General features: G+C 38.0%; 1 protein-coding gene across 8 annotated transcripts in view; it reads right to left on the bottom strand.

Annotated features, from left to right (window-relative positions):
• CEP70 (centrosomal protein 70) overlaps positions 1 to 26,557 on the bottom strand; it is a 128,642-nt gene that overhangs the window by 30,154 nt on the left and 71,931 nt on the right. For all 8 annotated transcript variants that reach the window (XM_045088860.1, XM_045088863.1, XM_004762419.3 and 5 more), the window contains 5 exons: positions 24,232 to 24,319; positions 24,050 to 24,138; positions 22,907 to 22,981; positions 11,831 to 11,936; positions 3,618 to 3,788 (listed from right to left, as the gene is read on the bottom strand). In XM_045088860.1, the coding sequence (XP_044944795.1) occupies positions 3,618 to 3,788; positions 11,831 to 11,936; positions 22,907 to 22,981; positions 24,050 to 24,138; positions 24,232 to 24,319 (529 nt within the window). The remainder of the gene's footprint in view (positions 1 to 3,617; positions 3,789 to 11,830; positions 11,937 to 22,906; positions 22,982 to 24,049; positions 24,139 to 24,231; positions 24,320 to 26,557) is intronic.

Here is a 26,557-nt window from a genome sequence, read left to right as displayed (position 1 = left end):
TTTGGGATGAAATGTTCTGAATATATCTGTGATGTCCATCTGGTCCAGTGTGTCACTTAAGGCATTTATTTCCTTGTTTATCTTTTGCTTGGATGATTTATCCATTTCAGTGAGGGGAGTGTTAAAGTCCCCTACTATCGTTGTATTATTGTTGATGTGTTTCTTTGATTTTGTTATTAATTGGTTTATATAGTTGGCTGCTCCCACGTTGGGGGCATAGATATTTAAAATTGTTAGATCTTCTTGTTGGACAGACCCTTTGAGTATGATATAGTGTCCTTCCTCATCTCTTATTATAGTCTTTGGCTTAAAATCTAAATGAGCTGATATAAGGATTGCCAGTCATGCTTTCTTCTGATGTCCATTAGCATGGTAAATTCTTTTCCACCCCCTCACTTTAAATCTGGAGGGGTCTTCGGGCTAAAATGAGTTTCTTGTAGGCAACATATTGGTCGGTTTTGTTTTGTTATCCATTCTGATACCCTGTGACTTTTGATTGGGGCATTTAGCCCATTAACATTCAGGGGAGCTATTAAGAGATATGAATTTAGTGCCATTGTATTGCCTGTAAGGTGACTGTTACTGTATATTGTCTCTGTTCCTTTCTGATCTACCACTTTAGGCTCTCTCTTTGCTTAGAGGACCCCTTTCAATATTTCCTGTAGAGCTGGTTTGGTGTTTGCAAATTCTTTCAGTTTTTGTTTGTCCTGGAAGCTTTTTATCTCTCCTTCTATTTTCAATGATAGCCTAGCTGGATATAGTATTCTTGGCTGCATGTTTTTCTCATTTAGTGCTCTGAATATATCATGCCAGCTCTTTCTGGCCTGCCAGGTCTCTGTGGATAAGTCTGCTGCCAATGTAATATTTTTACCATTGTATGTTAGAGACTTCTTTTCCTGGGCTGCTTTCAGGATTTTCTCTTTGTCACTAAGGCTTGTAAATTTTACTATTAGGTGACGGGGAGTGGACGTATTCTTATTGATTTTGAGGGGTGTTCTCTGCACCTCCTGGATTTCGATGCTTGTTACCTTTGCCATATTGGGGAATTTCTCCCCAATAATTCTCTCCAGTATACCTTCTGCTCCCCTCTCTCTCTCTTCTTCTTCTGGAATCCCAATAATTATGTTTTCACTTATCTCTCGAATTCTCCCCTCATAGTCCAGTATCTGTTAGTCCCTCTTTTGCTCAGCTTCTTTATTCTCTGTCATTTGGTCTTCTATATTGCTAATTCTTTCTTCTGCCTCATTATCCTAGCAGTGAGAGCCTCCATTTTTGATTGCACCTCATTAATAGCTTTTTTGATTTCAACTTGGTTCGATTTTAGTTCTTTTATTTCTCCAGAAAAGGCTTTTATATCTCCTGAGAGGGTTTCTCTAATATCTTCCATGCCTTTTTCGAGCCCAGCTAGAACCTTGAGATTTGTCATTCTGAACTCTAGATCTGACATATTACCAATGTCTGTATTGATTAGGTCCCTAGCCTTCGGTACTGCCTCTTGTTCTTTTTTTTTGTGGTGAATTTTTCCATCTTGTCATTTTGTCCAGATAAGAGTATATGAAGGAGCAAGTAAAATACTAAGGGGTGGCAAATATGCTTTAAGCAAATCAGGAAAATATGCTTTAAGCAAATCAGAAGAGATCCCAAATCGTGAGGGGGTTGAAAGGGGATAAAAAGAGGTTCAGAAAGAAAGAAAGAAAGAAAGAAAGAAAAGAATTAAAAAAAGAAAACGAATAAAGAAAAGTATAAAAAAGAAAAAAATATGCTTTAAGCAAATCAGAAGAGATCCCAAATCGTGAGGGGGTTGAAAGGGGATAAAAAGAGGTTCAGAAAGAAAGAAAAAGAAAGAAAGAAAGAAAGAAAGAAAGAAAGAAAAGAAAAGAAAAGAATAGAATAGAATAGAATTAAAAAAAGAAAACGAATAAAGAAAAGTATAATAAAGAAAAATATATATATATTAGATAAACTAGTTAAAAAACGTTAAAAAGGAAAAGGGTAAAAGTTAAAAAAATTTTAGCAGAAGAAGAGAAAAAAAAATTAAATTAACTGCAAGACTAAAGAGTCATAGGGAGAAAGCCATGAGTTCCGTGCTTTGCTTTCTCCTCCTCTGGAATTCTGCTGCTCTCCTTGGTATTGAAACTGCACTCCTTGGTAGGTGAACTTGGTCTTTGCTGGATTTCTTGTTGATCTTCTGGGGGTGGGGCCTGTTGTAGTGATTCTCAAGGTTCTTTGCCCCAGGTGGAATTGCACCGCCCTTACCAGGGGCTGGGCTGAGTAATCCGCTCGGGTTTGCTTTCAGGAGCTTTCGTTCCCTGAGCACTTTCCGTAGAGTTCTGGAGGACGGGAATACAAATGGTGGCCTCCTGGTCTGGCCCAGAGGAGCCGAGAGTGCGGGGCCCCACTCCTCAGTGCGCCCTCAGAGAACAGCGCCCTGTAACTCCCGTCTGCCTGACCTCCGGCCGCGCTCCGAGCTCACCAAGCCTGCGACCCGTTCAAGGTAACCCCGAGCTGTGAGCTCACTGTCGGCTCTGTCTCTGTAGCCGGCTTCCTCGTTCTAATACCTGCAAGCTCTGTGACACTCAGACACCCCCGATCCTTCTGTGACCCTGTGGGACCTGAGGCCACGCTGACCCCGTGTGGGCTTCACCCCAGTTTAGCCTCTGTAGTCCCTCAGCGGAACAGACTTTTAAAAGTCCTGATCTTGTGCTCTGTTGCTCCGCCGCTTGCCGGGAGCAGGCCCCTCACCCCCCCCCCCCGGGGTCTATCTTCCTGTCGCTTTGGATTCACGTCTCCGCCAGTCCTACCTTTCAGAAAGTGGTTTTTTTTTCTGTTTCTAGAATTGCTGTTCTTCTCTTCGATCTGCCGATGGATTTGTAGGTGTTTGCAATCTTGAGATAAGCTATCTAGCTGATTTCCTGCTAGCTGAAGTAGTCTCAGCCTGCTACTTCTCCGCCATCTTGACTCCTTTCCCCAGAAACTAAATATTAATGACTTCAGCAATTCACCTTTCAGTGTACTACTCAAAAAAAACTGAAAAACCTGTAGATGCATGATAAGAAATGCACAATAACTCTACAAAGTAAAGAAATTTTTTTCTTCTATGGACAGAGAGAATAAGTAAAAGTAGTATGGCTGCTACTGAACTATTCACTTCTTTACAGAATAGACAGATGTGGACAGTTTTGAGAGAAGGAAAATGATTTCAAATATGAAGAGGGGAAAAAAAAATTCCCAATTAAAATGGAATGAAAGATAAAACATCACATCTAAAGAGGAATAAGGGCCAGGAAAATCTGAAGCATGGAAATACCAAAAAGAGGTAGATGAACGTAGAACAGGGAAGGACCTGGAGGTGTGAAACAGAACCACTACAGATTTTCAACATGGCAGCAGGCCTGAGTCTTTGGTAGAACTTTATAGGAGGTAAAGCTTATAGTAATGACAATATCAAATAGGTCATACTTAAAACTGATACGGTAAGTAGCAAGTTTTAAATTTTAAATAAGCTAAGCTTTACAGCTAAAACAAACAAACAAAAAAAAATGGAGCCTAGTCCTATTAATAAAGCCCAGAGACTCCAATAGATTTTCAAAGCATGTAAAAAATATTCAACCCCTTACCTTTAAGGAAGTCAGTTGATCTGCCCACATTTCTATTATAGGAATAAGATGCTCAAATCCACAATCCTGAACAAGATCTTTATTAAAATGTTGGGTTCCTCCTTTGCTCTGTTTATAAATTATTACTGGAGCTCTTGGATTATGAACAATTGAATTGATGCTATTCAGAACCTAAAAAAAAAAAAAAAAAAAAAGACCATGGTTTTAAGTTGAAATGTTTATCATAGTCTTATCAAAGTGATTTAGGTTAAGGGAGTGCTTTATATGTCAATGTATCATCATTTTCAGAATTAACTTTAGGCATTAAGAGGTTCTTTAATAAGACTGATACTTGTAATGTTTTGGAAAGATGGCAGTTTTATCAACAAAATTAAACATATAAGTTCTAATGAGAATGAGAAACTTCCAAGAAAAGCTAAAATGCATTTTCAAATTATTTTGACTTTAAAGTAGATTATGCATGACCTATTATAATCCACACAGGGAAAAAATAATCATCAGTACATCTTTAGCTAGAGTCTCACATTTCTCTAATTCTATCTCCTCATATTTAAGCTAAATCAGATGGTGAAAGGGGGCATTTCCTGTTGTTTCATAACCTCAGTTAAAGTTCAAGGGCAATGAAAAATAAAGTCCAACACATTATATACAGAAATCCTGGAAACATCATGCAATTCTTGAAACCCCAGACCCAATTCAGAGAACTAATCCATAAAACGCTGTTCCTCTACAACCACTCTCAGTATCAAAATCTGTATTATTAAGGTTCTACAGAGAAACAGGAGCAATGTGTATGCATATAAATACATCTAAAAAGATTTATTATAAGGAATTAGCTCACACAATTATGGAAGCAGGTAAGTCCCAATGTCTGCAACAGGCAAGCTGGAGACCTAAACGAGCCAATGGAGCAGTTCTAGCCTGAATGCCCACAGGCTTGAGACGCAGAAAGAGTCCGTGCTTCAGCTCAACAATGAAGGCAGAAAAAAACTGATGTCCCAGGTCAAAGGAAGTCAGTCAGGCAAGTGGAGCTCCCTCTTACTCATCCTGTTTTAGTCAGGTCTTCAAATGATTGAATGAGAATCATTCACATCAGGGAAGGCAATCGGCTTTACCCAGTCTGCCAAATCAAATGTTAATCTCATCCATAAATACCCTTCACAGACATATTCAGAATAATGTTTGACCAAGTACCTGGGCACCCTGTAGCCTAGTCAAGATGATACATAAAATGAACCATCATAAATACCCACATAATCTCTACCTAGATTTAACAATTGTTAACATTTTCCCATATTTGCTCACTTAGCTCAACCTTCTAAAGAAAAGACATGATAAAACTTTATCCTCAAATACTTAAGTATGCACTTCTTAAAAGTAAGCATATTCTCCTACAAAATCCTAAAACCATTATTATACATAAGAAATTTAACAGTAATTAGGGGTTCCTGGGTGGCTCAGTCAATTAAGCATCTGCCTTTGGCTCAGGTCATGATCCCAGGGCTCTGGGATCAAGCCCTGCATGGGACTCCCAGCTCAACGGGGAGCCCACTTCTCCCTCTCCCTCTGCCGCTCCCCCTGCTTGTGCTCTCTCACTTTCTCTCTCAAATAAATAAAATCTTAAAAAAAAAAAAAGAAATTTAACAGTAATTCCCTAATACCATCAATGCCTGGAGTAAAACTTAAGTGTCTTAATATGTTTAATATGTGACTATAACCCCTCTGCCAAAAGGTATGAGTTCTACTAAGGAGAGGAAACAAACACTCCAAAACAGCAAGTATAAACAAAGAAGAGTAATTTCCCTATTTACCACCATCAAACCCAGACCATTTAATAAACAGCTATTTAAGTATAAAAACAAGACACTATATTGATCTCAAATCTTTGTCCCTACTCATACTTCAAGCTATAACTCACAGGTTTCCTGGTACTAAGATATCAGATGTTTACTGAGGAGCTTGTTTTGAGTTTAAAAGAATATTTCAACATTTTCTTCTCTTGTACTTAAACATATTTTAATGGAAAAATCAATTCTCCTCCACAGAATTATTAATGACAGCAGAACATATTCTTTTTTTTTTTTTTTAAAGATTTTATTTATCTGACAGACAGAGATCACAAGTAGGCAGAGAGAGAGGGAGGAGGAAGCAGGCTCCCTGCTGAGCAGAGAGCCCGATGCTGGGTTCGATCCCAGAACCCTGGGATCATGACCTGAACAGAAGGCAGAGGCTTTAATCCACTAAGCCACCCAGGCACCCCCAGCAGAGCATATTTTAATGGCTTGACCACAATCAGATGACTGGCAGCAAAATATATATTAACAGTGAGCAAACAGTAAAATGACAATTACAAGAGAGATGGGAATTTAAAAAAAAATAACTTAAAAATAGGTCTTATCTATTCAGGAACAGTTTGTAGATACTGATAAACTCTTGCTATGGATAAAAACTGTATCTTAAGAGTAATTATTTGACAAGTAGAAAAGAATTAAGATGACAAATGTCCTAAGTACTTGAAGAGAAAAAAAGACAAATCTCAACCTAGCAAATGCCAAGTAAAGAACAGAACCAAAAATCACATATAGAAAACAGAAAAATGTCAGGAATAAAAGCAGATATATGAGTTGGTCTCAATATCCATGAATGGTTTAATTGCCTTGTTAAAGGTTAAAGCCTCTCAAATTTAATCTAAGAAACAAAATGAAATAAAAGAAATTCAGTTATATGCTAGGTACAAGAGAGTTATCAAAACAAAACAAAAAATTAGTTGACAGAAAAGTGCCTGGAAATAAAATCAACTCAGATATACATGAAGAACCAGCGACAATTAGTTAGAAAATGTAATGGAAAAAAATGATGCTATTCTCAATAGAAATAAAAATTATACAATACCTAGGAAATAAACCTAACAAAAATACTCAAGAGCTAAACTTAAGAATATATAAAACTTTACTAAGGCTACATAAAGGAAGGGCCACATAAAATTAGGGACATATTTCTGAGTGATTCAAAACTACAAAGGTGTCACCTTTCCAAATATTAATCTAAAAAATCAATCCAATTATAGTTCATCTCAATAGGATCTGTTTTTGATATTGACAAATTGTTCATCCAGAAGAATAAATAGCAAAGGAAAAATATTTACAAGAACAATGACAAGATTCTTACCCTAAAGGGTATCAAAACCTACTACAAAATGACAAAGTTAAAAGAATATGGAAATAGTATAAAAAATGGAACAGACCAGAGTCTAGACACAAACATATGTATATGAGTAGAAATGACAGAAGCTTCATTTCAATAAAGTAGAGAAAGAATGGTCTATGAGAAACTATAAACTCAAATGCCTCTAGATATAAAATAAGACCATTACTGAAGCAAGGATGATGGCCAGGGGCTTTAGCTAACTGAAGAATACAGGCCTCTATGTGACAGAGGAGAGGCATAATTCTGCTCTGATAATGACTATGCAGGATTTGTTGTCAGATTCTGTGGCTTTTTAAGAGAAGCTTAGAAATAAGCTTAGAATTAAGAACTTAATAAAAATCTTAATTTTTTTCAAGATTTTTTTTTTTTTAATTTGACAGAGATCACAAGTAGGCAGAGAGGCAGGCAGAGAGAAAGAGGGGGAAGCAGGCTCCCCACTGAGCATACAGCCCAACGTGGGGCTCAATCCCAGGACCCTGAGATCATGACCTGAGCCAAAGGCAGAGGCTTAACCCACTGAGCCACCCAGGTGCCCCCCAAAATCTTAATTTTTAAAATATTGATAATTAACTCAAAGTATAAAAAGCCCTGTGTGGGTCCAATAAAATATGAGCATAGGTCTAGTTCAGTCAGTAAACAGCCAGGCTTAATCACTCATCTATCCAATAAATGGTCTATAAAACCAGTGAGGTTAGATCTCTACAACATGCCATATAGAAAATTAAAGTTCAGATGGACTAAATATCTAAATAAAAACAAACCATGGGGCACCTGGGTGGCTCAGTGGGTTAAAGCCTCTGCCTTCTGCTCAGGTTGTGATCCCAGGGGCCTGGGATCAAGCCCCGCATGGAGCTCTCTACTCAGCAGAAACAAGAAAACAAAGGCTTTGAATGATACACTGGACCAGATGGACAAAATATTCCATTCTGAAACAGCAGAATACATTCTTTTCAAGTGCACATGAACATTCTCCAGAATAAATCACATATTAGGTCACAAAACGGGCCTTAACAAACACAAAAAGACTAAAATCATACCATGCACCTTTTCGGACTACAAATTAATGAAACCAGAAGTCAACCACAAGGAAAAATCTGGGAAGAGCACAAATACATAGAGGTTAAACATACTACTAAACAATGAATGAGTTAAACATACTACTAAACATATTACTAAACCAGGAAATAAAGAAGAGATTTTTAAAAATACATGGAAACAAATGAAAATGAAAACCCAATAGTCCAAAATCTTTGGGATGGAGCAAAAGCAATGAGGTAAGTATATAGCAATACAGGCCTATCTCAAGAAGCAAGAAAAATCTCAAACACTTTACATGTAAAGGAGCTAGAAAAAGAACAAATGAACTCTGAAGCCTGGAAAAGGAAATAATGAAGATTAGAGCAGAAATAAATGATATAGAAACTAAATAAACAATAGCACAGATCAATGAAACTAGCACAGATAATGAAGCCAGGAGCTGGTTCTTTGAAAAGAACAACAAAATTGGTAAACCTCTCATCAGGCTTATCAAAAAGAAAAGAGAAAGGACCCAAATAAATAAAATCACAAATGGGAGAGAAGTAACAACCAACACCACAGAAACACAATTATAAGAGAATATTATGAAAAACTATAAGCCAATAAATTTAGACAACCTAGAAGAAATGGATTCCCAAAAACATTACCAAAACTGAAACAAGAAGAAATAGAAAACTTGAGCAGATTGATAGCCAGCAAATAAAATGAATTAGTAATCAAAAACTCCCCAAAACCCAAAGTCTAAGACCAGGTGGCTTCATAGGTGAATGCTACCAAACACTCAAAGAAGAGTTAATACATGTTTTTCCTCAAACTTTTCCAAAAATTGGAAAAGGACGGGAAATTTCCAAATTCATTCTATGAGGCCAGCATTACCCTGAGAGCAAAACCAGATAAAGACACCACACGAAAAAAGAGAATAGACCAATATCTCTGACGAACATAGATGCAAAAATTCTCAAAAAAATACTAGCATACAGAATCCAATGATACAATTTAAAAATCATTCACCACAATCAAGTGGGATTTATTCCTAGGTTGCAAGGGTGGTTCATTATTTGCAAATCAATCAACATGATACATCCCATTAATAAGAAGAAAGGATAAGAACCATATGATCATTTCAACAGAGGCAGAAAAAGCATTTGACAAAGTACAACATCCATCCATGATAAAAAGCCCCAACAAAGTAGGTTTAGAGGGAAAATATCACAACACAGTAAAGGCTATATATCAAAATCCCACAGCTAATACCGAAATGGGGAAAAACTGAGAGCTTTTCCTCTATAGGCACGAACAAGAGAGAGATGTTCACTCTTACCACTTTTATTTAACATAGTACTGGAAGTCCTAGCCATAGCAGTCCGATAACAAAAGAAATAAAAGCCATTCAAATCAGCAAGGAAGAAGTGAAATTTTCACTATTTGCAGACGGCATGATCCTATACATAGAAAACCCGGGAGAATCCTCCAAATAACTGCTGGAACTAATAAATGAATTCAGTAGAGTCTCAGGATACAAAATCAACATGCAGAAATCTATTACATTTCTGTATACTAACAACAAAGCAGCCCTGAAGGAGAAATTAAGAAAACAATCCCATTTGCAGGGGCACCTTAGGTAGCTCATTCGGTTACGTGGCTGTCTTCAGCTCAGGTCATGATCTCAGGGTCCCGGAATTGGGCCCGACATAGGACTCACTGATCAGCGGGGTGTCTACTCCCTCTGTCCTTCTTTCCTGCTCGTGCTCTCTCTCTCAAATAAATAAAAACTTATTTCAAAAAAAAAAAAGGGGGAGGGAGGGAAGGAAGGAAGGAAAGGATGGAGTGAGGGAAGGATAATTCCATTTAAAACTGCACCAAGACAATTAAGATACCTAGGAATGAACGTATCCAAAGAGGTTTAAGACCCATACTCTCAAAACTATAAAATACTGATGAAAGAAACTGAAGATGACACCAAAAATAGAAAGACATTCCATACTAACCGATTGTTAGAACAAATACTGTTATGCAATACACAAAAGTAAATTCCCAAAATGGATTAAAGACCTAAATGTGGGACCTGAAACCATAAAAATCCTAGAAAAGAATATAGGCAATAACTTCTCTGACATTAGTATAGCAACTTCTTCCTAGATACATCTCCTGAGGTAAGAGAAACAAAAGCAAAAATAAACTATTGGGACTACATCAAAATATAAAGCTTCTGCACAGTGAAGGAAACAATCAACAAAACTAAAAGGCAACCTAAAGAATGGGAGAAGATATTTGTAAATGTCAGATCTGATAAAGGGACATATCCAAAATACATAAAGACCTTATACAACTCAACACCCAAAAAACAACCTAATTAAAAAGTGGGCAGGATGTGAGGGCAATCTGGCTGTGACATCTGTCACCCCACTGATCACTGGGATTGATTCAGCTGATCTGGCTGGCTAGGCAAGTGTCCCCTTCCTCCCTCACCACACCACTCCTTGTGCATCCCTCCTGAAGCTGCAGGTTCAGTCAAAGAGGGCAACCTGCCCCAGTAGAGGAGGACTATTCTTCAGGCAAGGGTATACAAGTAGCTGTACTCCCCTACTAGAACCTCCAAACAAGCTCTCAAAGTCCATTTGTAGGCAAATATAAGGTAGTAAAGCTTTCAAGACTCTAGACCACATCCAGATGTGGCCCTGCATGTGGCAGTCTGCCTTTCTTTAAAAAAAATAGCGGGGGGAGGGGGCGGTGCAGAAGACATGAATAGATATTTTTCCAAAGAAGACATACAGATAGCTAACATACCCATGAAAAGATGCTCAACGTCACTTACCATCAGGGAAATGGAAGTCAAAACTACAAGGATGTATCACCTCACACCTGTCAGAATGGCTAAAAGCAACCACACAAGAAACAGAAGGTATAGGCAAGGATGTGGAGAAAAAGAAACTCTCGTGCACTGTTGGTGGGAATGCAAACTGGTATAGCCACTCTGGAAGACAGTATGGAGATTGCCCAAGAAGTTAAAAATAGAAGTACCCTATGATCCAACAATTACACTACTGGGTATTTACCCCAAAAATACAAAAATACTAATTCAAAGGGATACATGCATCTTGATGTTTATAGCAGCATTACTTACAAGAGCCAGATTACAGAAACAGCCTACGAATGGATAAAGATGTGGTATGTATGTATATACACATATACATGTGTGTACACACACACACACACACAGGAATATTACTCAACCATAAAAAAGAGCAAAATTTTGTCATTTGCAGTGATACAAATGGAGCTAGAAAGTATTATGCTAAGTGAACTAAGTCAGAGAAAGACAAACACCACATGATTTCACTCATATGTGAAATTTAAGAAACAAAACAGGGGCACCTGGCTGTTTCAGTCAGTGGAGCATGTGACTATTGATCTCAGGGTAGCAAGTCAAGAGGACTTAAAAATGTAAAAAAAAAATTTTTTTAATTAAAGAAAAAGAAAACAGGGGCACCTGGATGGATCAGTGGGTTAAAGCCTCTGCCTTCAGCTCAGGTCATGATCCCAGGGTCCTGGGATCATGCCCTGCATCAGGCTCTCTGCTCAGTGGGGAGCCTGCTTCCCCCTCTTTCTCTCTGCCTGCCTCTGTCTACTTGTGATCTCTATCAAATAAATAAACAAAATCTTTAAAAATAATGATAAAGAAAAAGAAAACAAAAGAGGGGAAAAAAACTACGAAAGAACAAATTGATGGTTACCAGAAGGGAGGTGGGGGGGAATGGGTGAAATAGGTGATGGGGATTAAGGAGTGCACTTATTATCATGGGCACCAGCTGTTGATTGCATGGAAGTGTTGAATCACTATAATGTACACCTGAAACTAATACTACACTGTATGTTAACTCACTGGAATTTAAATAAAAAGTTAAAAGAAAGAAAGAAACTAACTAAAGTTCACTACAAATAACTAGTCTCTGCCAGTTATTCAATACCTGAAAGTATCTCTGGTCAATTAGGGCCTGCTGCGGGTTATCTTTGCTGGGTTCATCCGGTTTTTCTGGCTCCTCTGCCTTTTTTTGACTGATAAGATCCTGTAATCTAAAGGGGAAAAAAATAAACCAAGACAATATAAAATACTTTCCTAGACACTGGATTAAGACAACAAATGAGTCAATGATTGAGCTACCCTCCATCTTTAATTTTTTAAAGATTTATTTGAGAGAAAGAGTGCACATGAGCAGGGGGTGGGGTAAGGAAATGGGCAGGATAGCAGGTGGAGAAAATCTCAAGCAGACTTCCCCAATAAAGGCAGAGCTGACACAGAACTTGATCCTATGACCCCAAGATCATGACCCAAGCCAAAATCAAGGGTCAGACGCTCAACTCACTGAGCCACCCAGGTACCCCAACCCTCCAAAAGTTTTGTGTAATTTTACATATATATTTATGTGTACATACACATACACAAATTTTTTTAAATTTAATTCTGTAAGTCATATGGTCACTGGAAAACAAGAATATCCTCTCAATAGACCACAAATTAGAAGAAATCCCTGAAAACAAAAGGGATCAGAGTGAAGATGTAAGTTCTAACCACTCCCCAACACTTGCAAAAAAGCAGAACAGGAAAGAACTACAGCAAAAGATGAAAGAAACTTCCAAGGTACTGAGATTGGAGGCTATAGATAAAGGGAGCAAGGAGCAATGATCAGGGCAATTTTTTTGTTCACTGTAGCAGCAACAATTAGACAGTATGGTCCTTCCTTCTTCATACTCCATTTGTACCAAAGATCAAACAACAGTGATGCCTCGGCTAGTTAAGAGGGCATGGAAACCCAAGAGACCACGGTTCCAGGTGCCTAAAAGAAATCTTTGCCTAGAAACCTATGTACTAGTGTATCTACCTAGTAGCAAACCTTTTCCCTTCACCAAATATCTCTTAAGTCAGGCTGTACTAAACATTTTCCTCCCACCCACCATGCCTTTGGGAAAAAGTAGTCTTTTATTAAAACCTACTTCAAGTTAACCATATTAAATTTGAATATGCCTATCAGTTTCCTGCAGAACCCAGACCCATTAAATCCATTCCATGACTCATTAATGAGTTTGACCTGCTGTTTCTAAAACAGAATAGCAATATTCCAGGGCACTTGTGGCTCAGTCAGTTAAGTGTCAAATTCTTGATCTCAGCTCAGGTCTTGATCTCAGGGTTGTGAGTTTAAGCCTTGAGCTGGGCTCCACATTCCTCATAGAGCCGTCTTAAAAAAAAAAAAAAAAAAAAAAAAAAAAAAAGCAATAGTCCATCATGTCCTTTGCCTGCTAAAAAACAAATCAATGGCGGGGCACCTGAGTGGCTCAGTTGGTTAAGCGTTGGACTCTTGGTTTCGGCTCAGGTCTTGATCTCAGGGTCTTGAGATCAATCCCTGCATGGGCTCTGTGCCCAGCGGGGAGTCTGCTTCTCTCCCTCTCCCTGCTTCTCTCTCAAATAAATAAATCTTAAAAAAAAAAAAAAAAAAACCCACAATCAATAGCTTCCCACTGCACTGTAAACAATCTAATCTCCTTAGGTCAGCATTTGAACAACTCAGGGCCAGTAGCTGTTACCTAATATTCCTCCTGACTCCCTTCTTACTTCAACTCTTACTATTACCCTACAATTATCTACACCAGTCATATGTATTACCCTTAATCTTCATTCTATTGCTTTTCTCTGCTCTCTGATGAGTGTATGTCAAAAACAAATTATTATTAGTAAGTGGAATTAGTTCTAGGTAAAAAGCCAATCTCCTTCACCCAGTAGATATAAAGACCTCACAATCCATTTTCCTTTTTTCTTTTTTTAATATTTATTTATTTGACAGACAGAGAGCATGCGAGAGGGAACACAACCAAGGGGAGCTGCAGAGGGAGCGGCAAAAGCAGGCTCCCCGCTCAGTGGGAGCCCAACGGGGGGCTTGATCCCTGGACCCTGGGATGGTGACCTTAGCCAAAGGCAGTTGCTTAACCAACTGAGCCACCCAGGTGTCCCTCACAATCCATTTTCCACCTCACTTCCCATCTCTTTACCAAATTCATATACTTTACAGTTTGGATGATGGCAGTGCCAGGAGCATATTATCTAAAATACAAACAGGAGATAGAAAAGCCAATATGCTCTCTAATGGGAATACAAGTAAACTGATATACCTGAACTTAAGTGTTAGTTAACCTTTCAGTCAGGTTAACTGATCATTGAAACTGTTTGCAGATCTGATTTTTTTTTTTAACATTTTTTTTTCTTAAGATTTTATTTATTTACTTGAGAGAGAGACAGTGAGAGAGAGCACATGAGCGAGGAGAAGGTCAGAGAGAGAAGCAGACTCCCCATGGAGCTGGGAGCCTGATGTGGGACTCGATCCCGGGACTCCAGGATCATGACCTGAGCTGAAGGCAGTCGTCCAACCAACTGAGCCACCCAGGCGCCCTGCAGATCTGATTAATACATATTATGCTATGGATATACAACATTTAGCTATAAGTATAGTAACCTAAATATAAAATTGCATGTAAAACTTACAGTCACTCTGGGAAATGATATGTGATTCAATTAACTAGATGAATAAAGACATACCCTCATTTAATAATGACAATAATCAACTTATATTAGGAAACTGATGATGAAGATATTTATTGAGAACATTCTCTATGAAGAACTCTTTTAAGCACTTCACACTGTAAAAGATTTCAAAATGGAGTGAGCAAACCGAGCTAAGAGTCTCTTAAAATAAGGTAAGGAGGCCATTCAGGAGGAGGATTTTATGCATATTCTCATAGGAAGAAACTAAATTTTTAAAAAATTTCAGCCTCAACTGACAGAATGGAAGAAGATATTTGCAAATGACATATCAGATAAATGTCTAGTATCCAAAATCTATAAAGAACTTATCAAACTCAACACCCAAAGAACAAGTCATCTAATCAAGAGATGGGCAGAGGACATGAACAGACATTTCTGCAAAGAAGACATCCAGATGGCCAAGAGACACATGAAAAAGTGCTCCACATCACTCAGCATCAGGGAAATACAAATCAAAACCACAATGAGATACCACCTCATTCCAGTCAGAATGGCTGAAATTAACAAGTCAGGAAACGACAGATGCTGGCGAGGATGCGGAGAAAGGGGAACCCTCCTATATTCTTGGTGGGAATGCAAGTTGATGCAGCCACTCTGGAAAACAGCATGGAGGTTCCTCAAAAAGTTGAAAATAGAGTTACCCTATGACCCAGCAATCACACTACTGGGTATTTACCCTAAAGATACAATGTAGTGATCTGAAGGGGCACGTGCACCTGAATGTTTGTTTATAGCAGCATGGTGCACAATAGCCAAACTATGGAAAGAACCTAGATGTCTATCAACAGATGAATGGATAAAGAAGATGTGGTATATATATACCATGGAATACTATGCAGCCATCAAAAGAAATGAAATCTTGCCATTTGCAATGACGTGGATGGAACTAGAGGGTATTATGCTGAGCGAAGTAAGTCAATCAGAGAAAGACAATTATCATATGATCTCTCTGATGTGAGGAATCTGAGAGGCAGAGTGGGGGGTTTGGGGGATAGTGGAGGAAAAAATGAAACAAGATGGGATCGGGAGGGAGACAAACCATAAGAGACTCTTTTTTTTTTTTTTTAAAGATTTTATTTATTTATTTAACAGAGACCACAAGTAAGCAGAGAGGCAGGCAGAGAGAGAGGAGGAAGCAGGCTCCCTGCTGAGCAGAGAGCCCGATGTGGGGCTCGATCCCAGGACGCTGGGATCATGACCCGAGCCGAAGGCAGAGGCTTTAACCCACTGAGCCACCCAGGCGCCCCACCATAAGAGACTCTTAATCTCACAAAACAAACTGAGGGTTGCTGGGGGTGGAGGTATGGAGAGGGTGGTTGGGTTATGGACATTGGGGAGGATATGTGTCATGGTGAGTGCTGTGAAGTATGTAAGCCTGACGATTCACAGACCTATACCCCTGGGGCAAATAATACATTATATTAATAAAATAAAATAATTAGAAAAAAATTTTTTTCAGCCAGCTGTTTCTGGATCTAACTTCCTCCTCACCAGGACACCTAAACTGTTCACATTCTATACTTCAAAAGGAACCAATGAGATTTGTATTTTGGCAAGTTTCAATACTTCATATGCATATTAAATTAACTCAAGCCAGTTAACCTAGTTTCAATCAGTTCTGCACAGAGGACCTAAATGAGAATGGCACTCATTAGCTTTTACCTTTATAATTCTGCCTCCTCTCTGTCTCCCTCAAAACACAATTCAGGTTTCTACCTGAATCTGTCTCCCAAAATCCAATTCTAATTGCCCAGATTAGTATCTGTTTGTTTAAATTTTCAGTCAATTCCTTCTTGGTTGACAACATGTATACATTTAATCTCATTGTTTTTCTAAGTTAACAGAAGATGAGGATTAGTGAAAGCTAGGCACTCATGGGATATTGACCTTTGGTTTGCCTGTTCTCACAATAAATATCAGCCAAAGCCCAATATTCCTGAAAACTTTGTATTCTGCAAAACCACACAGGTAAAAATAACAGAGCTCAAGAGAAAAGCAGTGTTAGAAACCAGTCTACATAAAATTGGTGCAGCTTGTAACCAGAGAACAACCACCAGGCATTCCCTCAGGAGGTAAGTTACATAGCCCTAGTAGGTCTATAGGTTGCCTCAGGGGATATTAAAAATGCACAGACCACAGAGCAGAAATATTGGCTTGAGAATGTCAAGACTATGAAGATGGAAATGAATCCAACTCCAGGCTGAAGAAGCTGAGGTTAAAACAGGTAAGGGAAGAAGGGTAACTTGCCTCCAGCCTGGAGTCTAATGGTGAGAGTCAAGGAGGGACCCTAGGGTGCAGCCTCTCATTTTAAACTTCCTTAAAATAGGGGTGCCTGGGTGGCTCAGTGGGTTAAGCCACTGCCTTCAGCTCGGGTCATGGTCTCAGGGTCATGGGATCGAGTCCCGCGTCGGCTTCTCTGCTCGGCAGGGAGCCTGCTTCCCTCTCTTTCTCTCTCTCTGCCTGCCTCTCCATCTACTGTCAAATAAATAAATAAAATCTTTTAAAAAAATAATAAAATAAACTTCCTTAAAATAGAACTGAAAAGGCAGTTGCCTATGCACTAACAAAGGTTTTCCCCTTGCTGAACGCTGTAATACTACTGCTATTCTAATTCCTTGTACCTAGGAAAAAAATTGGGAACAATGTAATGTCTATTTTACACTACTAATCATTCCCTAATTTCTCAATTGCATATGATTTCATTGATGTTTTGGAGATGTATTTTAGCAGTATAGGCTGTATTCAGAAATATGTTAGGGTTGTTCTGTTGTCTCCAGAGCAGTAAGCTAAAGGTTTAAAAGCCAAAAAAAACCCCTAAGAGTAGGGGCGCCTGGGTGGCTCAGTGGGTTAAAGACTCTGCCTTTGGCTCAGGTCATGATCCCAGAACCCTGGGATCAAGCCCTGCATTGGGCTCTCTGCCCAGTGGGGAACCTGCTTCTTCTCTCTCTGCCTCCCTCTCTGCCTGCTTGTGATCTCTCTCTGTCAAATAAATAAATAAAATCTTAAAAAAAAATCCCCTAAGAGTAGCTAAAGGATTCTTTACATACTTAATGGATATTTATTCCATGTAGCCAGGAGCAATAGCTGTGTTTCTCTATGAAGTCTGGGATACTCAGCAAATTGTACTTTCAGCTTAAAATACGCTGTGCAGTCTCCTGTTTTCTTTTCTTTTCTTTCTTTTTTTTTTTTTAAAGATTTTATTTGTTTATTTGACAAACAGAGATCAATAGTAGGCAGAAAGGCAGGCAGAGAGAGAGAAAGGAGGAAGCAGGCTCTGTGCAGAGCAGAGAGCTTTAGAGTTGTAGCATTGGAGTTGATAGATTGAAGATCAAGCCTCATGGGGGCTTGATCCCAACACCAAAGGCAGAGGCTTTAACCCACTGAGCCACCCAGGCGCCCCAGTCTCCTGTTTTCTATAGACAATTCCATAAGATATTTCTATGTGCAGATATTTTATAGCTTTTAACTGTGTCTGATGAAGGCTTTCCATGATTCATGATGACTCCATTCTGGAGATGAGAAACAAATCGAAAGATGGAATGCCAATTTTGTTTTTAAAAATCCTGCTAGGAGCACCTGGGTGGCTCAGTGGGTTAAGCCTCTGCCTCAGGTCATGATCTCAGGGTCCTGGGATAGAGCCCCGCATGGGGTTCTCTGCTTGGCAGGGAGCCTGCGTCCCCCTACCTCTTCTGCCTGCCTCTCTGCCTACTTGTTATCTCTGTCAAATAAATAAATAAAATCTTTTTTTAAAAAAAGTCCTGCTTTTTGGGGCACCTGGGTGGCTCGGTTGGCTAAGTGTCTGCCTTCAACTCAGGTCATAATCCAAGGGTCCTGGGGTCAGGTCCCACATTGCCCGCATAAGTCTCCCTGCTCAGTGGGAAGCCTGCTTCTCTCTCTCCCTCTGCTGCCTCCCAATGCTTGTGCTCTCTTGCTCTCTCTGCCAAATAAATAAAAAATCTTTAAAAAACACCACTTACTTTGTTTTGCCACAAAGATACAAAACACATATATATCCACCAATGTGAGCCTCTCAAAGTTGTATATTCCTTGAATCTTTTTCTCCACATTCCTAGGACTTTTTATATGATTAGGATGAAAAGAAGGGTGGTTCCCTTCAATCTATCAACTCCAATGCTACAACTCTAAAGGCTACTGTTTCTTTAGAAAAGTAGTCTAGCTCCAGGCCAAAATCCCACACTGTACCTTTCAGGCCCAAACCAGATGATTAGAAAGGCTTTGCCTAGAAAGCTTCATGGGGGAAAGTTGCTTTCCTACATCAGTCTTGGAATACAGTCTATGCACTGCACTCTCTGGAGGGAGTTGCTGTCGAGAACTCAGCCCCCCTTATCCCTCCCTTTTCTTGCAACACCCAGGCCAGCATTACCAGTCCAGGTGCCTCCATCCTGAGGCCTCTTTATTGGGGTGACCCTGATTGAGGGACTTGCCACTTCTCCTTATGGGGTGGGGGCAGTCTTAACTAACCTACTTTTCTCCACTCTGAGGAAGTATTTTCCACTCCCAGGCCTGCACTAGGTCCATGAAACAGCAGGAGTCTTTTGTGCAGGGCTCCTAGGCAGTGAGATGTTTCCTCCTACCAGTGCTGCATGTCATTCACTGACCCTTCCCTTGTGCCATTCCACAGAGAAAAATCGAATACTAAAAATGGAATACTTTTTGGCTGCTTATACTGTTGTAGTAAGTGAATAAAGCCATGATTATTTATTTCAGTTTGGTTCACTGTCCTAACCACCTTACCATACATCAACTCAACACTAGAGTGACAGGATTATGATTCTGTTTTTGCCTACCAAATATAAATATCACTGAAATTAAATGAGATTAGTGTAATACCTTTTTTTTTTAACTGGCAGACCTATTTGATCACCTCCTAATAATCAACCCGTTTTTATATTAATTCAAACAAGAAAGTTCATTTTTTCCATGTCAAATAGACTCATTTGATAGTGAAGGTGGCTGGTGGAAAGGCAACCAATCTAAAGAAAAAAAATTGAATTCTCTCGGGTTCTAAATGGGAGAGAGAGAGCCTTTTCCCTCCTCTTCTTGTAGCATTTTCTTTGGAAAACTTGCAGCTATAAATCTTTCTCTATGTCTTTGAGAAGTATATAAACCTTTCTAAGATTTAAATAAGCCTCTTGCCAAGTTACATCCCAGGAATGTCTTTCTTTGTAGGAGCCTTTGAACCACATTTTGAAATGTAGGTATCTCTCTGCGGCAGTTTAGTCTAGGCTCCTGGCTCTAGGTTGTACCTTGCTGCTTATCATAAAAAAACATGGGAAGCTTTACTTTTCCTTAGGATAAAGACAAAATTCATATACAATATATGTAATCAATTGTACATGCCTGTCTATATAAAAGAATGAGATTTCTTTCTGGCTTTGTAATCGCTTCAGCAGACTGCCTATAATGTACATCACAGTCTGGCTGGATGTTAATCAGTAATAAAACTTTTTTTCTATATATATGGAGAGGATTCACTGGACTGACAGGATATTTTTAGTTATTTGCCCAACATTTAGTTCTTGAATTCTCTAACATTTACATTCTTTAAAGAGAACACAGTAGTTCTTTAAAAATTATTTTGTCTCTGCCATTGCAGAAAATAAAAATTTGAGAAATTTTACCTTAAAAAAATGTTTTTCATCAGGTGTTTTGTTGGTTCTAATTAGTATGATGACTAAGAGTTTGAGCTTTGGAGTCAGAATGACTGGGTACAGATCTAATTTCTTTCCAAGTTCTTCCACATACCATCTGTGTGATGTAGGCAATTTATCTAACATTCCTAATTCCCTGTTTCACATCTAGATTCTACAAAACTTCCAAACCTAAAAAAAAAAAATTATTAATTTTTTAAATTCCAAATTTAAATTTCTAAAGCACAATTAATTTCTTCAAAATTCAATAGAAAAATGCAGCAGGGATTAATCCTAAATCATAATTTTAAAGGCTAATCATGAAAAGTCAATCTAAAGACAACCCAAAATGAACAACAAAGACATATACAGTCAATTCTTGTTATTTGTGGTAGTTATGTTCTATAAAGTCACCATAAACACTGAATTATCAAAGACTGAGCCATTGCTCCCAGGGTTAATACAGAGTTGGCTTCCTACATGCAGCTGGTGACACTTCCCTCAACTGATCAATATATAAACTTGTTTTATGTGTGTCCATGTTTAAAAACACCTTATTTGATATTGTTATTCATTAACATTGAACTCAAAACTAATAGCACTAAAACTCATGCCTATATGGCATTTATCTAGCACATGTATTTTCTCTATAAGTCCTATCATAGCCTTCTTCCCACCCAGGAAAGGACACTAGACTATGCTTAGTGGCCATCATGAAGAAATCACCAAAAAAAGTGCAAAAATACAAAGAAACAAGCAAAAAAGTGGTAATATGAAAACAACAAGGATGCTTGTTCAGAGTTAAAAGAACTGAAACAAGAGGACAGAGCATCACCTTGTTCAACAGCAGGAAATGTGTATTGGGGCATGTCCTCTCATGATCATGAAAGTGCTACAACAACTGATTTGAGGGTTAAAAATAAATTTTAGCAGGTAGGCAAGTTCACAAATATGAAATCTATGAATAAAGAAGACTGACTACCTATCTCTATGTATACATAGGTGTACATACGTAAGTGTGTGTGTGTGTGTGTGTCTTCGCTAATATATTTGCCTTCAGGTGAGTAAAATTCCTTTGAAGAGGATCAGGACATGTCACTCCATAATATGCCATTTGACATATAAAATGTTTTAAGTCAAAGGACTTTGAGACATGGCAGATGCAGGAGAGACTCTCTGACCTCCTCCTCTCCTAAGCAGATCTTAAGACCCTCATGTAATAGGGGCCCTCCAATACAGCTAAAGGAGCATTTTTATCTCTGCAGACAGAGGAACTCCAAGAAAGAATCTGAGTTCCCCCCAGTATACTTAGCTCATGCCCTTTTGTCCTATCATGTTTTTCTACAATTTCCCACTCTTCAACAGAAGTAGTTTAAGAAGAAGGTTCAGGCTTAACTAGGCTTAACTGTTTCTTTAGGCCTTCATTTCCTTATGAATACCTTCATATAGTCACATATAACATCTATCATCTATCCACACCTCCTCTTCTTACCTCCCTACCTCCTCCTTTTCCCAATTGCTTCTCAATCAATTTTCCTATCTCATTTAGACATGAAGAACTATCTAGCTATTCAGGCTTAAAACTTAGAGGAATCTTGATTTTACCCCCCTGAGCTGCTATATCCAATCCATCACCAAGTCCTATCAGCTCTACCTCCAATATTCCAAAGACTTCTCACCTCTGCCACTACTGCCCCTTGTGACCATGTCACTTCTTGTCCAAACTCACACAATAGCAACTCTCATACTATTTCACACTTAGTACTTACACTACATCAAAATAATCTTATTTTTTTCATTGTCCTTCTCCCCTCATGTAATCTCCATGAGGGCAGGGACCATTTCTATTTGGCTAATCATGCAATTTCAGTACCCAAAATGCCAAGCAAATAGCAGGAAGTACTAAAGATACCCAAAATATTAAGGAATAAGTAGGAAGGGAAAAATATTAAGTGAACTAATGAATGCAACCTTTCCAAACCTTCCATTTTTCTTTTCTTTTTTAGTTCTCTTTCTATACTATCTTAATTTAACTCAGTATGTTAAACCTTGGATGTCCAGAATATTTGCCTTTCACTGTGGCATGTGTTGCCATGGGAAGGAAGAAACATAGTTGTCAATGAAAAATTGAAATAACTTAGGCTAATACAACTGACTTAATACAGCTAATGCATATATTAACTAATACAGTTTTCAAAATATCTCCTCCCAGTGCTCCCTACACTACCTCTTCTGGTCCCACTCCCTTAAATGAAAGAGTATACCTGGACAATCTTCAGAAAATACTAACACTATTTAGGACCAACTTTTTCAAACTCCTCTGAGACTGTGCCTTTCAAAATCAAGAAAAGCACAAGTAAATACTTTTATGTGAATGTGAATGGCTGTGAATGGTTCTCTGCATTCATTCTAATACTTTTAAAATGTGATGAGGCTGTGTATTATTCAGGTCACAACCAGCACCAAGAAAAATTGGGGGCTTGTCATGTCTAATTTCAATGATTCACTTGCAATTCCACTATGGTTTCCAAAGACAATTTTCTAGTTAAAATCTTTGCCCTTATTACATCAGATAAATGCCTTTTTTTGTTCTTAAGATAAATATATAGCTGAATCCAACACAGTAGAAACTGTTTTTAAACTCTAGAACCAGAAATACCTTTTATGTCATTTCCCCCCCTTCAGTCTGGTAATTTCAAACAAAGGCCACTATGAGGAAAGCATGAAGTAAACTTACAGGTAATAAAAATAATAAGATACTAAACTATAATGAATCTGTAACTTTGGTAAAATATAATTACTTGATGTTTTTCTTAAGGGCTTTCTCCAGTTTCTTCACCTGTTGTTTATAAAGTCTTAATTCATGCTGTGTGGGCCTGTAGAAAATAAATCACATTAAGCACATTCAGTTTATTGAATAAAACCATAAATATATTTCATCATGTTATTTGTCACAAATGCTTATTAAAAATCTTAAAATATTCCATGACTGCCAGTGAGGTGTTTATTGGCCACTGAATTTCTCCTTCCATGTATTTCCTGTTCAAAACTTTTTACCCATTTGGTTTGTTGTCAATCTGTTACTTGCTTTTATAGTGAAATATTTCAAATGTACAGACAAGAAGAGAGAATAGTAAAATAAATAATGGTGTACCCACTACTCAGCTTCACCAAAGTTAAATATTGACAGATTTGTTTCAAATTTTAACTGAAACACTATACATATAGTTAAAACTCCACGTGTGTCCTGTTTAGTTAACCACTATCCCAAATTCACTGCTCATTATTCCCATGCATGGTTTAAAATTTTTACTATGTATTTATATAGACATAAACTTTTGGTATCAGTTTCCTCTCCATTTAAATATAATCCTTATGAGAACAAGTTATTTATTTTGGTCATTATATTATAACCAAGCATAGGACAGTATCTAACTTGTAAGAGGTATTCAACAAACACTTGTCAAATGAAGAAAATCTTAACAATGTTCATCCCTTGTTATTCCCTGCCAACATGCAGAACATCATCCTTTTGTGGTGGCATGCTATATATATATATATATATATATACACTCCTTTTTGTATGACATTTAAACTTTTTAGTTTTCTTTTCCTCTCATGACACAGAGGTAAGATATTAAGACATTCTAAAGAAATTTGGGAATAGGAAACCTGCTGATATAAATCTGAATCTATTCTGCGTTCCTACCCAGTTTTATCTTTTCCATGTGAGCTCCTATGTTCTCACTTCCCTTGCCTACCTACATGCGTTTTTGTTCCTTCCATCATATGAAATACAACTAACTAAAATGAGTGTAAAAAAGTATGACATTTCTAAGATTAGTTTCATGGTAAAGGAGTTGGAAAGATTCACTTAACACCCCAAATTCCAGTATGTGTTTACTTTCCAAAAGTTAAATAGAAATTACTTAAGTTTCTCTGACCTGGTTTCTAAATCTTTTTGGAGATTCAGCTTTTCACTTAAAAGTGCATCAATCTTGGATTTCGATTCCTTGAGTTGATTCTGTAATGACTTAAACACATTTCATAGAAAAATAGTTAACTTTCCTAGATTATTGTTTTACTTTATACAAAAAAGTAATTATTAGTCAAGTAGTCCCCATACCATTAGAAGGCCTTTATAAGTTGGTGAGGCATCCAAACTTCTATAGTCCTTTTCTTCTTCTGACAGACTTTCATTTTCTTTATATTGCCTGTGAAAAGATATGCAATGTGTACTTATGAAAAACCTATCTTCAAAGGAAAAAATACAGCTAACAAAAATCAACCCAATAAGTGTTTGATAACCTAAACATGAATTAAATTTAAGCCAAATTTCTTACTTGTTCTCAGAGAGAACGGTATTAGAACATACTACTACCCAGTATTACAGTACATTTCACAGTACAGTACAGTTCACTATCACCTTTAATTAAAACACAAGATCCATGTGGACTAAAACTTTATTTTGTTTACCATTGCATCTCACTGCCTAGAAGAGTATGGGGTATAAAGGGGGTGAAAAAAACACTTCTTGAATGAATAAAGAAACAAAGCATACTGTTTTTACTTTATAGTACTTTTAGGTCACCAAAAAACCTATACAAAAAAAAAAAAAAAAATAGAGAGAGAGAGTATGAGTGGATGAGGCAACAGATTTAATAGTCCCAGTTCAAGACTTGACACTGTTAACCTGATGCTATTTGAATAGGTCAATCTCTCTGAATTTGTCTTCTGTCAGAGAAGTATCTATCACATCTATCTCACAGGACCGGTGTTAAAAGTAAATAAAAGATATTAAAGCACTCATGTCTAGGAAGTCAGAAGTGAACTTCAAAAATCACCTGCTTCCATTATCCAAGATCATTTTTAAAATTTCTATCTAAAGAGAAAGATGGAATTAAACAAGGGAGCTTCACCTAACTACTAATTCACTGCATAACCATTTTCCCTGTGTTAATTTTTCAAGTGTCTCTGACATCTCAGAAGAAAATGTGAGCCTAATAGGTTTCATTCCTATGTTACTTTCCTTGGCTCTTCAATCATATCCACCAAGTCAGGGAAATACTAACAGAAATAACTAGCAATATATTTCATGTAATCTATATTGATGTAGTAACACTGGGTAAAAAAATAATAATAATAATAAATTACATAGCTGAAAACCCATCATATGAAAAGGTACTTTCCCTCTTTTTCAGAGATTATAGCACATTTGCAGTTTTCTAAGACTTCCAATTGGTTAACCCATGTATTCACATTTCTAGTGCCTTGATTGCTGCTTCCTTTCCTTTCCGAGTTTGCTCATGTGTAAGGACAGAAAGTAATACCAGTTTGTAGTATGCAGAAACTCCCTTCACAAGTCCCTCTGGAAGTTTCCCCAAACCTGTGCCCTCAATTAGAGCCCCCAAATAGTGTACCATAGGTGTGCTGTGCAAAATAGCTATGGCAACATATTCATCCTCCTCAGGCCTCAGGACAACTGGGCAGGGCTTAGGGTGGGCAGAGTTCTTGAACCAGGTGCTTCCAATTACAGTTCTGTATATACCCCCAATGAGGTATACAAACAGCAATATTTGTGTTTCATAGTGAGAAAAACGTCAGACAACACTGTGCTTGATAAATAAATGTTAAGCAGGGGCTTTTGCCCCATCTGTCTTCTTCCCTTGGTCTTGTTCCCCTAGCTCTACAGATACATACCTCCTTCTCCTGTGTTTCCTGTGAATCCTAAGTAGGCAAATCCCTCATCTTCTCTGTTTCAGCTCTTTTATTTCTCAACTCTTTCATCTCCTTTTCTTCAGTAATGTAATACTTAACAATTATTTCTTGTTTTTACACTACTCCCGCTCCTGATAATAAACCCTATTTATAGATCTCAAAATCCACCTTGAAGTTGCTACAATCGATCAAGTTCATACTCTTAGAAAGGAGACTACTGGAGTCTATAAGGTCAATGAACCCTGAAAAGCCCTCTCCTTTGGAGAATTTTCATTGCAGCAAAGTATAAATGACTTCTAATTTTTTCCATCTGTAGGATTATTTATACTGCAGCTCCAATTTTCTTCCTATCTCCTTCTCCCTTAATGAGAGACTTTCAAGCCAAATATCTGGTCTGAGCAAGGTTTTTATAAGCCAAACTATCCCACTTCAGCTCAGTGATGACAGGATTGCTAAGTGAAAAGGGAATTCCTTTCCACCAAGCTTCTCATTACTCAACCCTGGATTTTTTTTTTTTTTTAAGATTTTATTTATTTATTTGATAGAGATCACAAGCAGGCAGAGAGGCAGGCAGAGAGAGGAAGGGAAGCAGGCTCCCCGCTGAGCAGAGAGCCTGATGTGAGGCTTGATCCCAGGACCCTGGGATCATGACCTGAGTAGAAGGCAGAGGCTTTAACCCACTGAGCCACCTAGGTGCCCCTCAACCCTGGATTTTTACTACAAATTCTTCATAA

The sequence above is a fragment of the Mustela putorius genome, unplaced genomic scaffold (assembly GCF_011764305.1).
Source record: "Mustela putorius furo isolate JIRA1106 unplaced genomic scaffold, ASM1176430v1.1 tig00003834_pilon_pilon_pilon, whole genome shotgun sequence".
NCBI classification, from domain to species: Eukaryota; Metazoa; Chordata; class Mammalia; order Carnivora; family Mustelidae; genus Mustela; species Mustela putorius.
The sequence above is the reverse complement of the archived record's forward strand: the minus strand, read 5'-3'. Positions and strand labels throughout refer to the sequence as shown.